General features: G+C 38.7%; 1 protein-coding gene across 1 annotated transcript in view; it reads left to right on the plus strand.

Annotated features, from left to right (window-relative positions):
* Positions 1-18,581, plus strand: part of GPR158 (G protein-coupled receptor 158) — a 181,016-nt gene extending 162,435 nt beyond the window's left edge. The window contains exons 8-11 of the mRNA XM_041408771.1: positions 10,106-10,244; positions 14,236-14,341; positions 16,234-16,380; positions 17,133-18,581. Coding sequence (XP_041264705.1) covers positions 10,106-10,244; positions 14,236-14,341; positions 16,234-16,380; positions 17,133-18,581 — 1,841 coding nt within the window. The remainder of the gene's footprint in view (positions 1-10,105; positions 10,245-14,235; positions 14,342-16,233; positions 16,381-17,132) is intronic.
* Positions 18,582-18,824: the final 243 nt, after the last annotated feature.

The raw sequence follows: 18,824 nt of genomic DNA on the forward strand, positions 1-18,824 counted from the left end.
GGCATACAGAAAGTCAGTGTATGACAGAACTCTGCTGCCAGCTTCACAGAGGAGCTTCCATGGCTCCAAGGTGCCCCTGTGCTCTGCTTTCCTCTCCTTTCTGTAAGATCTCAGAGGCAGTCGGGCACAGGGGTACCCCATCTGTCAATATGCTCACTGTAGACCATGCAGAGAAGAGTAGAAAGAAGCGTGTTTTGAAATGCATCTCAATTTGGGTCCTTTTGGAGGGTGTGCTTTGCAGTAATGGAATAGTAGTATTGGCAGAGATGTTGTAAAATTAACAGAAAATAAGTAAATGTGAAACACTTGATGATGTCATCTGCACTAACCCATTTTGGATCAAAATTTTGATGTATTTGACGGTGTAGTTTTGTTAATATTTTGATAGTGGTGGTTTTTTAATAATGGCAACAAATGTTTTTAGTCTCTGGGTTTTATAATTCTGGTGGTGTAGTGATTAACAATTCAGATCTTAATACCTAATTCTGATCAATTATATATTTTGGGAAAAAATTACGTAAGTTGCTGTCTGCCAAGTTTTGAAAAAAAGTAAGGATTGTTTTTTAAGGTATGTTTATATTTAGAAGAGTTTTTAATGTTTTTCAAAATACACTCAGGGATAGTAGAAGCAAAGTGAGCTCTCGAGCCTGGAAAATAGGGCAGAATTTCTTTTGTTCAGTCATTTTGTCTTCTTAACCCACACTACCTCATAAACAGAATTATGCAAATCTTCAGTAAACTATGCAGTCATATTAGTGGTATCAAGAGATGTGCACCTACAAGTCTGTAGTAACATGTGTGGTCTATATATATATAGATATTTATATGTGTGTATGTGTGTGTGCATGTAACTTCAAGATTTTTATGTTGAAAGTGGCCTCAAAAGTTTACAGTCAATAAGAACTATTCCCAAACCTAGATACTTCATCTCAGAAATGTGTCAGAAGTAATATCCTTAACACAGAATTCCTTTTATTCCTATGTTAGCAGCCTTGCAAAATATAATATGCAATAAATTAATTGATAGATTCTGCTATTTGATTCAAATGCTAAAATAAAAATGTTGGATGGTAATTGATTAAAGACTTGTTATTTTATTTAATTTTTTCAGGCACATTATTTTATATAAATCTAGTGAGTGTTTTGCAATATATTCTGTCACTTGTAGCCCTTGCTGGAATACTTCCCTATTTCACTTGGCTGTCAACACCTCACTGAAATGCAGACAGGAAATTTTCAAGGTCACAGATTAGTGAAGTGAGAATTAACAAGGCTCTTCTAGAAAGTCATAATGAGATGAATCCTTTATGCTACCAGAGATTATTGGAATTGGGATTTATGAAGCATTTTCCATACTAATCATGCTACTTAGACTCTATCTCCGGAGACTTTTATTACAGTGAATGTTTTATATTTACATTTCCATTAAGTCTAAGAGGATGGTCTCTGTGAGAGATGTAGAGACTTATACACAATGGTTATCACTGTTTCTAGCATTGCCTCTGTACTCTGTGATATGCTGATGAGAAAAATTAGCATTCAGTAAATCTTACTTTATCTACATAATGTAATGTAAGTTACTGTGTATTTTCCTTTGGGTTTGTAAGTTAGTGTGTATTTTCCTTAGGGTTGGATACTTGTGGGTAGCTTATTTGTTACTTGCCTTATTCTTTTATTTCCTGAGTGTTAGTTTCTGCATCCCTTTCAAGGTCAGGGCATCTGTCTCATTGAAAAGCCATGGCATGGTTGACAGTCTGAGATTGCAGAGAAAGACCTGAGGCCTTGAAAATACTCTCCCACAAAGCCTTTTCTCTGTGGCCTGAATATATTCTATACCTCTACCTGTCACCATCACATTTTGACTTAGAAAACAACTCCAACTGATAAACTTATGCTACCTACGGGCTTGCAGTGTCACAAATCAAACTACTGTGCTTTATCCTGAGGGGAAAACATCTTATAAGTGTAACAGATATTGTACCAAGATTTAAAAGAGCTTCCCAGAAACTGGAGAAAGAGACAATATAATAAGTTTAATGAACAAAGCCCCAGGGAGGAGACAAAGGCAGGCAGAGAGATAAACACGCATGCACAAGTACAAACAAAAAGCAGAGGAGAAATCTTGACAGGTGGATGTTCCTGACTTCAACAGGGCCAGTTTCACCCAAATGGATAGGCAAGTTTTTAAAAATCCCCCATGCATTCTGTGTGTGTTTTTCAGATTTATTTAGACCAGAAGTGAATGACAGGTATTAACTAAGCACAGGGAGATGTTTTTCCCCTGCACCTGGTTGATTTCTGGCTGGCAGGAGCAGTGCTGCTCCACTGCACTGAGCTGCTGCTGTGGCACTCTCATCTGTAGGTCATGCTTTGGGTCTTGGGCATCAGGAGGGTTTAAATATGAAACTTCCTCATAATTACTGCATGCTCTCAGCCAGGAAAAGGAACAAAATTAATTTTTGGACTGTTCCCAGAAGAACTCCCTATCACTGTTTGTTGATACTTAACTTACATAATCTTTGCATCTAACGAGGGCATGAGGTGCCAGGACAGGCTCTGGGCATCAAGACTGCCCGTACAGTTTTGAGCTAGGGCATTGTAATACATCTTTATGAGGCCCCTTTATTAAATTTTCTACAGGCCCTCTGCTGCATGCAGTGAATGAGTGATCATTATTTCTTTTTGTTATCCCCATTTGATGTGGCCCTATGCCATATTTGGGGTGTGTTGTTCAGGGCACGCAATGAATGAAGAACTGTTCTTTTCCAAATGGGCATTTTTAAACATGTTCCCCTTAGCATCAATGTACAAAGATTAAAGCCAAAATTATCCATTTTCAGTGCCTGTCTTGAGACATGGAGGGACTGGTTTTTCAGAGTACTGTTTATAGTCTCCTCTGTGGAAAGCACAACCAGGAGATGCTTAGAATTCAGCACTGGTGTGGATCTGGCTTCATTTCTCACATTAGGTACTCAAAAAATATATCATGTAAAAATAGTGATCACTTGTGAAAAGCTTAGTCTAAGTGATAAGGCCAGGGTTGTATAAATGTTTGCAGCAGAAATAGAAGAAGAACAGTGTTTTACAAAGTACCTTCAGCTCTGTCTCTTTGCTGCTTGTGAACCACTCCTCCTGCCACCCTGTACACCTCTTCAGCAGTCCTTCCACAGTCCACTTCACCAGCACTGTGTGCAGTTTGATGGCACTCATCTCTAGGATAAGGTAAATCTGGAAGAGGATGAAGGACAACACCAAAGATGGGGAGTGCTGCTGGAAACCCCAGGTTTAGCAGTTTGGGTTGCATTAACCCCTGCAGTAACATTACTTTCTCTTGTTACCTGTTACATGATAAGTGAAATCCCATACCCTTAGGCATGACTTCTACAAAGTATTTCTGCTCAGGAAACCATGTTTGTGTTGCCTGGGCCGCGTGTTTATGTATTGGTGAATGCCATATTTAGTTGCTTATGCAAGTCCCTGTGGTTTGGGAGAGGCTGGAAGGTGTTCCGACTTCCTCTTGTCTTTGCACCACTCTTTTTGGGGTCCACTACTGGTACTGCTTCAAATCTTTCTGACTTTAAGTACTTTGGATGCCATTGGCATTTGCTTGCATCTTCTTTAAGATGTGAGAGAAGAGGCCCCACAGTCAGCCAGTTTTCAGCTGATCCTGTTCTCCCTCTTTCATCCACACACAAGCAAAGAGGTCGATGGGGCACATGGAGGCAAGAAGAGTGTCCGGCTGACTTCAGTAACAACAGTGAGCTGTGGAAGTCATGAGTCAGGACAGCCTTAATTCTAGAGGAAGTAAGAAAATGCTTGAGTATAAAGGCTAAAAGAAGTACAGAAATAGAGGAGCTCCTAGAGAACCGAGATGGCATGTGTTTAGTGCCGTGAGACTCCTAGGTCTGCTGCTCACACTCAAATCAGTGGATATGTCTCCACTGCCCGCAGAAGCCATCTCTAGGGCACCCTGAAGCCATGGGAGCCACAGACCATGGTCTGCATGGCCCTTGCATCACTTTGAGTAGACCTGCAAAGCAGTCTTGTGATGGTGTGGGGGACGGAGTATGCTGTGCCTCCCACCAGCCCAAGGACCCCACTCTTCTCTCTCAGCCTTCACAGCCACAGGCCATGGAAGTTTTGGGAGGAAAAAAAGTCTGAATCTGGCACCATCAATTCTTTTACCACAAATAGCTCTCATTATTGCTGTGCATAGCTAATTAAAATGATGCTGAGATATGGTGGGAGAGACAGATAAACCTCTGGTAATTTATAATTTGCTAGGAATAACTCAACACTAAAGACTTGTAATCACAGTTCATTGAAATATATGAAAATCCTTTCAGTTGAAGAAAAATGCTTCTCCTATGACATGGTGCAACTCTCCAGGTGGGAGATTGGACACAGCGATGCAGAAAGAGATTGCGTTGGCTGGCAGCACAAGAGCAATTGAGGACACAATTTTTTTCCAGTTTTAAAATGGTGCATGCTCAGCTCCAGCTGGCACCCTGAGTGAATGAACGGATGGAAGAGCTGCTCTTCCAGATCCACAGCTCACTTCATCTCAGTAAGCAGGATTTAAAATGTAGTGAAGTGTGGTAGAGAAATAAATGAGTTGTCATAGCTGTGCTATAGATGTAAGCAGAGTGGTAATCAGTAATCAGAGTTTAAAAAATGGTATAATTGTTGGAACAGTACTATTTTACCAAGAGTGTAGAGTTCAGAATTCCAACTGAACTTAGGCAAGTCACAGCTTTAATGTCACTGTCCCTGGGGAGCAGTGGCCTGGTTTTGGCCTGTGGTGGTGCTTTTTAAACAAGTAAGTGCAGTCAGACATAAAGCTTCATACAGAGCCATGAAAATGGGCTTTAATCTTTCAGGACTGTCTTCTTTTTGCAAGTAGCTCCTGGACAGCAGAGTGCAAGTAAGCACAGGAATGGGTGTCCTGGCTCCAGAGAGCTCACAGCTCCTTTATCAAGAGGCTGGCATGAAGAAGAGAATGAAGAGAAAGGCATTTCTGCCAGGGTAGGAGGGCTGAGAAGCAACCAGGACAGTCTGAAGTAATTCACATTTCTCTCCTGACCATGGCAGGAAGGAAACCCACAGTTTAGGACTTAAGCTCCTCACAAATATGGGTAAATTTATTTCCACTGTTGTCCTCAATGGCAGGGTGGCATTATCCCCACTTTACACAGGCAGAGCTGAGGCACAGTGAGATTAGGGTTATATGGTCCATCTAATATGGTTGTCCATGTTGCAATGCCTTTGGCTTAGTTACAGAGCTTAGTCAAATATATTTGCAACATTTTTATGGTCTCACTGGCTACAAATACAGCCCTGCATGCTTATTTTTACTGCAAATCGCAGCAAAAATGCGTATTTGGCACCCAAATAGCAAGAAAAATGCTCCCACTTCTGCAAAAAAAATGATGACCTCTGCGAAGTTTGGATTGAATGGGCACCTCAAATGCATTTTTTTCATATTCATAAAATATGAGAATATGAGCCTGAGGCACAAGCAGAGTTAGAAGTCAGTTGTGCATGTGTTGTAGACCACTTTCTCCCCTTGCTGTTTTTCCTGTCGTTCACTAGACACCCAAATGTCATTTGCAACAAAATGCAGAGCCTTCTTCATTAGGCAGCCTTGATTAGGTCAGTGCAGACATCTGCATAGCAGGAGTGAAAGCAGCAGTGATTAACGTGGGGATTTGCTTCTGCTCAGAGCAACGCAGACCACTGCATGTTTAGCAAAACCTAGAAAATATGTTAACCCAGATCTTTTGAGGAAGCTTGATTAAGTCAGTAAAAACAACCCTAAGTCCATCCCTTTCTGTAAAGCAGATACATACCACAAACTATGGATATATATCATTGTCCTTCATTATCAGAGGATGCAGAATATGAGCAGTGGCCTAAAGAGATCTCAAGTGAGTGGACATGGCACACTCTTCATTGTAACAGGCCCGTGGCACCGGGCGAGTCTGGCCCAGTGTCTTGGATGATCAAGCTAAGTGCTCCAAATTGCTTCATTTTCCAAAAACATAATCAGCATCATGAAGACAAGGAAGAATCCTGATTTTTAAACACCAACGAATATACTAAGCAGGTTGATCAGATAACGCAAAGACCAGATGAAAGGTTCTGTGGATAAGAAGTAGGTAGTGACTAAGAGAGATATTTAAAGACTAATTCATTTGTGCACATGACATATTGAGGTCACTTTACATTTTCATCTCCTACCTTCCATTCATATCTGCATCCATTTATGCCTTTAAAGCAACTCTGCCTTTTCTTAACCTCTTATCTATCAGAGATTTCCTCCCAAATCTGAATGCCTGTTTTGGACAATTATTGAGAAACTGCTGCAAGGTTTTTTTCAGAGTTCTTTTATGTTTTATTGTTTTGACTCTGCATTTTCTGTCCAGAGAACAGCTGACAGCTCTCTCTCCTAGGAATTTCCATAATTTTTTCAGAAGGGGAAAGGAGGGTGTTTTGGGTTTTGTGCTTAATATATGAAATGGGATCATTTATAAGCCTTGTGCTAAATTATAGGAACAAAACCATGTGTTTTGAACTTTGAGTTTGCTCTTGACAGGTATGCAGTATGCTAAGATATTCCTTTAGTGGTCAGAAAGTTACTTTTCTACACCAGACTTTTAGTGAGAAATTATTCAGCAAGCCAAATAGGAATTTCATATCACATTTCATAGATTTTGACCATTAAAGATATTTGTTGCAAAGCAGTCACTAATGTCCCATAAACAATCTAAGAAAGAGATTAATTGTACAGTAGAACCTTGCTGCATGGTGGCCAGATATACTCATCCATCTATCTATCTATATCCATCTATCTATCTATCTATCTATCTATCTATCTATCTATCTGTCTATCTACCATTAGTTATATCTTTGTTATTCATTGCAGTAATAAATACATTGATATGTTATATTACTTTATATTGAGAATGTAAGAAGGCCATGTAGGAAAAAATACAGCAAAAATTTTTAACACCTTCAGATTTTTGTTGCAAATTGCACTAACCATCTCTAGCTAATAGGAACTTGACTTCTCCCCCAAACACAGCTTTTACATCATACATTTAATCTGTTTAATTAGTGGTTTAGATAATAAATCAGTTTTCTATCAGTCTGTTTTGTCATTGCTGATGAAATTATTGTAATGTTGGACTTAGCAAGTAAAGGAACTCTGTTATTTTACCTTGTTTTAAGAGCTCTTCTGTATTTGTGTTCCATACCAGATGTCACAGTAATTATTATCTGCAGACAGGAATGCCAACTCTGCTCTAAATGTAAAGCTTTTCTAAAAGCATTATGCACTGAACGGTACAAACTACTCTTATGCTCCAGTATATTAATACTTTGAAATTGCTTCTTGTCTTAAGAACTCCTTGCAACTATGATTGTGGAACTGAAAACTGAAATTTTCAGAATTAATCAGATCTGGAGATCAGATGTTACCTGCCTTCCTACTTAGCCTAGATAATTAAGGTTGTAAGAGTTTTGTTGGGCTTTTTAAATGGAAGTATGGTTTTTTTTCATTTTCATTTGCTCTGTATGCAAAGAAAAAAACAACCCAAAACCCACTATTTCAAAATTACAGCAATTTTATTTTTTCTTCTAAAAGTAAACAAAATTTGGCCCTCACTCTTTAGTTTAAGTAAGAATACCTTCAGCAAATGAAATTTTGGATGGATTTTTATTTCTTCAAAAGCCAAATCTTATCAAACTCCCAGTCTCTGTTAGCACTTGTAACTGATCTTTTTAGTCAGAAAGGAACTTGGGGCTCTTCTCACTTCAGCTGAGAAAGAGGAAGAAGAACAGACCATGGGTGGTTTTGTGGAGTGTGCCTGTTATTGCACAATTAGCTCATCATTCAGTTCTGCTGGTCTTGTTGGGGAGCAGGGCAAGTTTGAATGAAAGGCAAAAGTGAGGAAATAGGTGTTGCTGGCATGTTAGAGGAGCCCTGCTGAACAGTGTTAGTATGAAAGGTTTACATAGAAGACAGGACAGTAAGATATAGAGATCTGGCTTTAGCAGCCTAATTCTAACAATTTTCTGCTTTTCAATTTCTTCTAAATCATTATGGAGCAATTAAAGCAATAAATTACACTCATTGGAAGTGCAATACATTCCAGTGCCATGATTCTGCATATGTGAGGCGACTACCTAAACAAAAAAACCCCAGACTGCTAAGATTTGGGAAAAAACCCTTATTCTTATTTCATTGAAGCCAATTTTGTATTCCACTTGGTCAGGAAAGACTTCAGGATCAAGGTGGCTTTGTAAGTAATTCTGTGCAGGAGTTTTGAAGAAAGCAGAATGACAGACTTCATTTATAGCACAGCTAATTTTCTAGAAATTTAACAGAAGTAGCAGTCAGTTTGGCCAAGTGTATGAGTAACCTGGGAAAACATATCTGCATGTATACAGTCTCAGAAGATCCATACCAAGATTTTTTTCATTTTGACACTCAGTAAGGCCTCAAATCATACTATTACTTAGTCAAAAGATCAAAAAGTTTATTATTGTTAGGATTTGGTGAGGAAGATCACGAAACCAGCAGTATGGATTATGCCCCTTCAGATGTTTGGGTTTATGTAACTGGTAAGACTGCTGGGTCTTTGGAGGATGTGTTCCAGTAAAATTAGGATCTTGGAGATAGGACATATATTTTTCATTAAGAAATGTGCAAATTGTTGTTCAAAGTTCAAACTGAGCTCTTCTCATAGCATGGAGAGATCTGTATGACTGAATTAATTTTATCCAGACTTGTCTCTTATTGGTTTTACCTGACATTAATACCAATATTTGAAGTAAGCGGTATAACAATATATTATAGGTAAGTTACAGCAGTCATGAAGTACTAAAAGTGGAGGAACTGGAGGGCATGTTGTAATGAGATATCCAGTGCTGACATTATATTTTAGTCTGCTGTTAATGGTGGGGTTCACAAGCATTTGTGTCATTACTGAAACCAGACCAGTAATTATTTGCTGACCACTTCCACAGGGTGATGTCACTGATCACCAGGTTTAGTTACAGTATAGAAAAATTATTGGTAAAAAGAAGTCTGAAAAAGAATTGATTTTCTATTATACTGCATTTAAGCGTACTTTCTATTGCAAAAATTCAACAAGACAAAAGCAGTGTGTGAGTAACAACGGGATCACAGTTTCTGAAGCTGGTCTGGAGCAGTGCTGGCATTGCAGGGGTCTAACATGGAACTGCACAGTGACACTCAAACATTGCAGCCATTGTCAACCCAGACTGCAAGGCAAGAGGGACTGGCACCTGCTCTATTCATAACTGCATGACAGAGCTGTAGGGGTTTTTTTCTGTGAGTTTCTTTGAGGTGGTTAGGAAATCATTTGTATCAAGGTCAAAATTATGTCAAAGGATGTCCACTGGAAGCTGAAGTCAGTGTACTGCTGGATGCAGATGAGCTATCTCCATCTGAATTGTTTAGGCTGATCCTGACACCCTACTTTTTCTCCTTTCTTCCTTTACTAATTTTTCTCCTAAAAGAAACACATCATTGCTTTAAGTGCATTAGACCCTCAGAAGTGACTTGTCATATTATGGGTATCAGCAGAATTAACTGTCTTGAACAGAGGAATTTTTTAAACACAAAATATCTTGTTTTATCTAAGTTATAAACCTTTGAAATGGAAGTGTTGTCTTAAAAAGCCTATAGTGTGGTAGTAGCACTATATCTGCCTCTATAACAAGAACCAGAGCTGCAATTAAAAATCCTTGTTATTTGAAGTGATGTCAGACTTTTGTAGTACTGATTATAAAAGCAAGCAAGACATTTTTAGACATTGTCTCAAAGTTTGTCAATTGGTAAACTGAAATACCATAAATGCAAGGGCTCCTGATGTGGAAAAAGATGTGTAAAATTAAAACCAAATATATCATGTACACTGACAATATCCAAAAGAGTTTGACTGCCTATGTGTGTACTTATATACATGTGTATTGTCTTTGCATAGATACTCACACATACAGAAGATACTGTAGTGCTTCAAATTTCCTTCCATCTATAAAACTAATTGAAAATTATTTCTTTTTGTTCTTCTCACAGCTGAATTTTTATTCCTCTTGTGGGGTGTTTATCTCTGCTATGCAGTGCGGACAGTCCCATCAGCATTTCATGAGCCACGTTATATGGCTGTTGCAGTTCACAATGAGCTCATTATCTCTGCTATATTCCATACAATTAGGCAAGTGATCTGTAGATCTAGTAATTAACCATTTATCTTTCAGGTTTCCTATGGTGCAACTTAGAGTGGGTAAATGGGATAGGATAATGTAAAGTCTTATAAATATTTGTTTCTGCAAATTAAGTGCTTACTAAACTTAAAACTGTTCCCATGAGATCCAAGAATATAAAATTTTATAATTAGGGTTTTTTTTCAGTATAGTTAGCTGATATTAGATCAAAATTCAGTATATATGATAAATTAGGTATAGCAAACAACTGTCTTCAGTCATCTACATACCACTCACTGTTTTGTATCCCTAGAAAAACAGCAGGTAAGAATGTTGGTTTGTATGAACTTTTGCTGATGTGTAATAGATTGGTGAGCTGCAGCTATGTGTTAAGATTATTGTACTGGTTTGGGCATGAAGCACAGTGTTTTATATGCTGACATAAAAAATTGTTACACATATGATGCTGTATCAGTGATATAAAGCCCATGTTTCTTCTGAAGTCCGTAATGAGCTTTGCATTTCATACTTGTAAATTATTTGGGTAGTAACAAATAAATAAGGGTCTTTGCTAGAGCTACATGAAAATTTACTAAATCTGGCTTTCCTACAGAGTACCCTGTAAAAATGAATTGGTCCTAGAAAATGCAAAAGAGGAAGATAACATGAGTTTCATCTCATCCTGTAAAAATTCTTAAGACTTTCTTCTGGCATTCTCACACCTTCTTTTGCCTAACAGACTTTATCTACTAAGATATTTTTTTATTTTTACATTACTTCATTGACAGTCTTCAAATACTCTTCTCTGTTCCTTTGTCTGTCTTGGCACTAACATTTCTACTTATCTTCTTGATTTTTGATTTCATGGTTTTTTCTGAGTAAACATCAGCAAAGCAAATCCTTCATCTCTGTTCCTCCGTGGTGCTCCTTTCTCTTATCTTTGTTATACAGTTCACTGCATTTTTCAGGCATGCCATTTTTTTCCCCTCCTCTTCTCCTAACCCTGTATTTCAACACCCACATACACTCAAAATCTATACTCCCTAACACAAACATCTGCAAAGTTATTTTTTAAAATCTTTATTTGATGGCAGCATTTTCCTTTTCATGCCTGATAGATGTAACATTCACTTACAATACTTTTGAGTTTATTATTACCAATGTGACAGTTTCTCAGTCAATTTTCCCCCCATTAATTTATATTCCTAAACTGTGTGTTGAGCCATGTTAGAAGACACAGTTCAGAGGTATTTTTGTAGGCTGCAAGTTTCTTTTAACAATAGAACAGGAGGCAAGTAACCTTGGTTGAAAGAAAGGGGAAAAGGGGAAAATGTGGCATTTAATACTTTTAATTCTTTATGAAGGAGACACAAAGGATTAAGTCTTTCAGTTTGTCTTACTAACAATCCTGGGCCTGCAGCCTAAGGTCTGCTGATCCTATTCTTCCTTTTTTTTTTTTTTTAATGTACATTTTGCATTGATTCTTTCCCATCTGTCTGATATATGCTGGTTTGTTGAAGAAATATTGTGTAGTGTTTGTACATAAGATTGAAAAAAATGTACATGACCCCTCCTGAGATTATGTCCATTTCTTCATGCCCAGCTCTTAATCCAAGTTCTGGATGCAACTGAAAGGGTGGAAATGTAAAACTTAGATTTATATGACATACCTGAATTGTCATGAAGTGAAAGTACTGGATCCTGCCAAGTTCTGGATGCAACTGAAAGGGTGGAAATGTAAAACTTAGATTTATATGACATACCTGAATTGTCATGAAGTGAAAGTACTGGAGCCTTGAAGGACACCTACAAGGCAGCCATCCAGTCTGAAAACTCCCAAAGCTCATGGAAGATTGATGTGAGCACTAAATAAAACCTTGAACTGTTTGCATTTTGTTTTCCTTTGAAAGTATTCCCATTTCAGAAACAGAGGATTCTGGATTATCTTCAGATCATCATAATATTAAATTTCTGCATTGCTCTTTCTCTAATATTAGTGAAAAACCCAGAATTTATCTGGAAAAAAATCTCATTCAAATTGAAATCCTATCTTTTCTAGGGCTGAATGGCTACTACAAATGTGATTTTGCATTCAGAGACGTGGCATGGCATGAATACCTTAATCAGTCAAGGTCTTCAGCATAAAGCAAGCAAAAAAGCCTTCACAGAATCTGAGGACTGGATCTGTTAAAGGTTAAGCAGATGCAGTGGCCATGAGGATATGGATGCTTTCTCCCATCTGTCTGATGGATGTGGCCGCTGCTGGCTCCATTGCAGGTTGAGCAAATCCACGGTGGGGCAGTCACACAGCAGCTGGCTGGCCACAGGGGCCAGTGCAGGTCCCACACACAGCCTGCTCCCGTTCCTCCTCTGCAGCTGGGCCTGGGCTGACGCTTTGGGTCTTCCCAGGGGCCAGCCACGTGCTGCCTGAGCTCAGCTTTGTTCATCAATTGCACATGCACCATGCAGAGAGTGGTATCACACGTAAGGGTTTAACAGAAGATGGGAGATACGTCAGGTACAGAGCTCAGTGACAACTTGCTTACATGTCACTAGCCATTTTCTCCCTCCCTTCTTTCCATGTTTGTTTTTCCCTCACCTACCTTATCCTCTATCTGTCCCAGTCCTTGTCTTCCAAATAAACAACCCACCTTCTTTATTTTCTTCCTACTGGTCACAGTTTTCCTACATGTGTACTCAAATTTGGAATTTGTGATGCCATTATCTAGGTAATCACAGTCTTATCTGCTGTTGCTGATATGGTTACATCAGTGCCACTGACCTTGCAAGTTCTGCTCCCTCAGAAGTCCTTCAATTACCTGTGAAGTTTGGCCCTCTTTCAAATGACTCCCTATTAACCACCTGTGAAATCTTGCCATCCCTTACAGCACTGGCTGTAACTTTTGTTCACTTTTTGCACTGTTATTTATTACATCCATCAGTTTCTCATGTTATCTTCATCAGTGCAGTTGTGTTCAGTTTGCTAAATCTCAGGCCCAAGCCTCCTCATGTTCCCTCACACCCCAAAGCAACAGGATCTCTCAAGGAATTAAATAATCTGGATATTTTGTTGTGTTCATAAAACCTTGCATTTACAAAGTATTAAACAAGTAATTATGACTGTATTATTACAGCACGTAAACCAGTGTTTCATGCCAGACTATTTCTGTTAACAAAAGCTTCTTCAAAATGTGCATCTGTGAACTTGGATAAGTTGCAAATGTCATTTCTATTGAATGATTTTTGTTAACCTGGAAATTGCAAGCCGCAGTACATCCGCTCATCCGTTGCACTGCTTACTGCTCCTCTCTTTGGGAGCTCACTAAAACAGACAAGCCAAGCATGCCTCAGCTTTAACTGCACTGCTTCTTCTACCACTCCTTTAGAAAGCTCAGCAAGGAACTGTTTTGTTTGACAAGTTCAGCCACTCATTTCCAAGCATTCACAGGCTCTTGGATCCCACAGCAGTGAGCTGGGCGGTCCTGCTATAAAGATCATTTCTCTGCTCCCTGCTAAAATGCATTTCAGTTCAGTTCTTCCTTGGATGGCTTATCAGCTGTACTCAATAGCTGTGATCTGTGGACATCCTGTGTTTATAAAGTGCACTGCAATTCATCATAGCACATGTGCTTAACCTAAAACCATCCCTTCAGCTCCTTGATGTATGTAAGCTGCCATAACTCAGGCCAAAGAAACTGTCACAATATACACAAACCAAAAAGACAGCTCAACAGAGTGAGAAATATGGAATAAGCAGTATCATTTAAGGTGTGTTGTTTCTTTTTATATTTTGGTTTGTTGATTGGTTTTTTTCAGAGTTGTTTTGAAATTTTAGTATATAGGGAAACTGTGGATGTAATTTTTAGTCTGTATGAAAGCAGTAGAGAACAAAACCAATTGTGTTTGGCCATTCAGTGAAAAGAAACCTAAGGAATACTAATGAAATTAAATCTAATGCACCGGAGAAATGCAGTGAATTGCAACCCTGTATTCTATTTTCAGATTTATTCTTTCTTCAAGACTTCAGTCTGACTGGATGCTGATGCTGTTTTTTGCACACACACATTTGACTGTGACAGTTACTGTCGGGCTACTTCTGATCCCTAAGGTATTTGAGTCTGCTCTCTCTTTTCTTTTGCCAAGTCTAAGGAAGAGAAATGTTGTTATGCAGAAGCATTTCTGTGTAAATCTAGCAGCAACTGATAGAAAAGGAGGATGTAAAATTTGGCTATTTTGCCTTGAAAGCTGTATTGTTTTTATTTTTTAAAAATACACGTTTTCAAAGTTTCTTTCTTTCTTTCAGATTTCAAAATTCCAGTAGTTTAAAGTACTAAAAATGTTGATATGATTAATACAAGAAGGACAGAATCCTGCCTAATTGTGCTTTTTTTTTTAGGTATTTGTATGATCATGCTGCTGCTAAAGTTAGCTGAGAACAGACAAAATTTAGGCAAGGGCATAGAACCACTGGACTCTTGCAAGCTGGACTAGCCATGAGATGGGGAGGTAGAGATTTAAACCAGGCAGTTACAGGCTGAAAAAGGAGAATCCTTTGCAAGTCAGAGCCTGGGACAGAGAGATGCTGCACTGGGAGGAGACATGGCCATGGCAGGGAGCCAGGAGCAGTGCTGGCAGCAGGGAGATGGTGATGGCAGGAGCCAGGGAAGGGCACAGAAAGCCCCTGAGCTGCAGCCCAGACAGCTCCTGGAAGCCCCAGTGTGGTCTCACCAGGGCAGGAGATCTGCAAGTGGCTCCTCCTGGCCGTAGCAACAGTCCCCAGGAATGGAGTGGAACTTCCTTCTGAGGACAGTACCCCAGCAAAAGGAATGACTTTCTAATGGGTTTTGAAATGACTGATCATATTAATCAAAAGCTCAAGAGTCAGAATAGCAGTAAAGGTGAAAGCTAGATATGAAGAAGGAGCATTAAGCAGTTCAGATTGATAGAATTTTCAGGTTAATGAAGCTGCTATTCCTGCCTTTTTCCTGTGTGTCAGAACAGGGTAGGCTGATGGCTGTGAAATATATGTACACTGAACAGTCATAACAAAGGACCCATTGATGCAGCCTTAATACTGCATAACCTTGTTTTATTTTAAATTACTTTCTGGTCTTTAGAAATAATATATTTTCTATTTTATATTTATGTACTTTATTACATATCTTCAGAGATATTATACATCTTCAGAGGTGTCTTTTTAAACTAGCCTAGAAAATTTGTTGACCTTTCTGAAGCTGACTCATAACTATGGATCAGCATTTTGATTTTTGGCTTATTATCTGTGTTTCACTGCACAGACTTTTCTTCCAACACACCAGAGAATTCAGAGAATTAAGATTCACAAGGTTTAGTTCTATTCATAAAGTCCTGAAGACAGATGACTGTGTGAACAATAGTAAATTCAGATGAGTGAATCAATATGAACAAAACAATAATGACAACCTCATTCCAACTCCTGATTCAAGGATCTGGTGAAACATAGAAGAAAAAGTTGTCTACTTTTTCATTAGTTTCTTTCTTTTTTTTTTTTTTTTTTTTTTTTTTTTTTTCCACCTTCATCTTCCTTTTCAGGATTGGGATCTAAAATAGGGGAATTGCTTTCTGCAGGATTATTAAGATGTGTATTGTATAAAATGGCATTTTACTGTTTTAGCAGCCTTATTGAAAATGTCTGAAAGTCTATTTTTATGCCAGCTTAATTGAAATGCCATTTAAAGAGTTTCAAACAGATGTCAAAATAAGTAGGGATTTTTTTTTCCTTATGAAAATTTCTAAGATTTATCATGTTAAGCCATCATTAATAAGAGTTCCTTCCATACAATACTGAGACTTTATAGGACACTACTTAAGCCAATGAAACTTAAGTAATGTTTTGAGTTTGAGAATCATACAAATCTATAGAAGGGTCATGGTACCATAAAATTGTCGTAAGCTCTTACGTGTTGAAGTAAACTTTTGCACTCATGGCAACATTTTTTTTTGTGTGCATACTTATTGCAGTTTTCACATTCAAGCAATAACCCAAGAGATGATATAGCTACAGAAGCTTATGAAGATGAGCTTGATATGGGTCGGTCTGGATCCTATCTGAACAGCAGTATCAACTCAGCGTGGAGTGAACATAGTTTGGATCCTGAAGATATTCGGGTACATAGAACTCATTTAAATAGCATTTGTTTTCAAGGACACTTTTTCCTAGAAGAAAACTCCAACTTGCATGCATTTGTTTCTCTTTGTAGATATCAGCTGAAAAATGCCAGCTTAGATCTTTTATGATTGTTGTATCAGGTCATGTAAACTCTCATGTAGTATGTACTAGTGTGAAGAGATGCTGCATCACTAGTTGTAGTAAAAGTCATAGTGGTGGCTAAGGAGGAGGAATCATCCTCAGCAAGAGCTGTTACTCAGTTTACATAGATTCTTTGAATTATTTTGAAGTGCAAACAGCTTTTGGTTTCAGTTTAATTAGTCATTTGTATGTAACATATACATAAGCATACATAACTATGAAGATAAACATTTAAAAACTTGATTAATGGAGAAAATTACTTTATTATTATTTTACATGATTAAAGGCCTTATGTTCTCAGACCAAAAAACAGCTATAGAGTTCAGCAGGAAAGCATGCACCACAGCATTGTGAAATCTGAAACAGCATAAATGAGTATGAAGTGTGCATGCCGTGGAAAGTTACACGTTTGTGCATAAGAGTTGAACTTCTTTTAAGTGGAAAAAATGGGATTCAAGTTGATGGAGAAATTGCGTATTCAAGAATTAGAAAAGACAGTGAAACGAGTTTAATGCCCTTTTTAGAGCAATAGGTCTTGCATTCATCAGTCTGCTTGTTTGACTGTAGTCACTGTGTAAACACTAGTTTTGCCATTCACTTTGCTTTGCAGGATGAGTTGAAGAAACTATATGCTCAGCTTGAAATCTATAAAAGGAAAAAGATGATTGCTAATAATCCACATCTCCAGAAAAAAAGGTGCTCTAAAAAGGGCTTGGGGCGCTCGATAATGCGGCGTATTACAGAAATCCCTGAGACAGTCACCAGGCAGTGCTCCAGGGACGAGAAGGACCTGATGGAGCACAGTGCTGTGAAGAACTTGGCCGCACTGAAGAAAAACCCACCGGATTCCACGAGTTCTGCAAAGCCAAAAGAAGATACTTTGAAAAACAGAGTCTTTTCCTTAAAAAAGTCCCACAGCACTTACGATCACGTTAGGGATCAAACAGAAGAACCAAATGGCTTAACTACAGAAAGTGCAGAAGTTATAGCTTCTGAGAAAACACTTCTGGACTCTTTGAATGGTAACAAATTAACCAAAAATGCTCCTGAAAAGGTTGAAGCTGTCTCTACTGAATCGGTCCCTTTGGTGTGCAAATCAGTAAGTGCGCATAATTTAAGTGCCGATAAGAAGCCTCTGCATCCAAGAACATCTGTGTTACAAAAATCCCTCAGTGTTATTGCTAGTGCCAAGGAAAAGACTCTGGGACTCACGGGTAAAACACAAAGTCTAGAAGAAAGCACTAAATCTCATAAACCTCAGCAGAAGGGTAAGGAGGCCAGCAAAAAGCACTCAGCCTCCGATAAAGGGGAACATAAGGATTCCCACCGGAAAAACTCTACCCAGTCTGAGGAAACAAAGAAAACCCATAAATCTGGAATTATTAAACAGCAAAGGGTTGGTCAAACACCTGCAAATCCAGACACAGGCCCAGGTAAGTCTCTGCACAAGGAAAATTTCAACATAGGAGAAGTTTGTCCTTGGGAGATATATGACCAAGTTCCTGGTCCTGTGCCTTTTGACTCTAAAGCTCAAAAACATGTGTCTATTGCTTCCTCAGAGCCAGAGAAAAACCACCCTTCCCAGCCAAAGGGGAAGACCCATCATAAGCTGAAGACACCTGAGGGGTACCAACAGTCAAATCAAAAGAGCTCAGAGAAGGTGGAAGCAGCCACTCAGGAGACACAAGAGCAGCAGATCTTTGAAAATGAGAAAAATCAGTCAAATTCCCAGGTCTCTCCTGGGCTGAAGTGTGAGAATGTTAATAGGCATACACCTAACACCCGTGCTGGAGAGCGGGAGGAGCTGCCCCAGAAAACAGCAGAAAAGGAAAACCTCAATAAATTGGCTGAACAGAAAAAAATTGCCTCTTCTGAGGGAAATGTGCTTTCATCTAACTCCCATAAGCCAAGTAGTTACGTACAGCAACCTTTAGCATCTCGAGCTGAAGTCTGCCCTTGGGAGTATGATACAGCAGATTTACCAAATGCAGAAAGAAGTGTAGCTTTATTGAACACCTCTGCTATAAGTGCAAATAAAACAGCAGCACCTCGAAAATAAGAGGCTTTTGGACTGAGGAGAGTAGCAACATTGAGAAGACAACAGGAAAGACAGAGGGGACTTAGGACAAAAGGATCTGAAAATTCCTAAGGAGCGTCACTTAAACCAAGGGAATCAGCACTACAAATATGTAGGAGTTAAGCAAAGTAAATTATTGTTATTGTTGTTATTATTTATATGTTGAGTGCCAACAATGTGATTAGCAGTGCCCAGAATATGGTCCCTGCTCCAAGGATTTTACGG

Source organism: Onychostruthus taczanowskii, unplaced genomic scaffold (assembly GCF_017590055.1).
Source record: "Onychostruthus taczanowskii isolate IOZ18803 unplaced genomic scaffold, ASM1759005v1 scaffold3, whole genome shotgun sequence".
NCBI classification, from domain to species: domain Eukaryota; kingdom Metazoa; phylum Chordata; class Aves; order Passeriformes; family Passeridae; genus Onychostruthus; species Onychostruthus taczanowskii.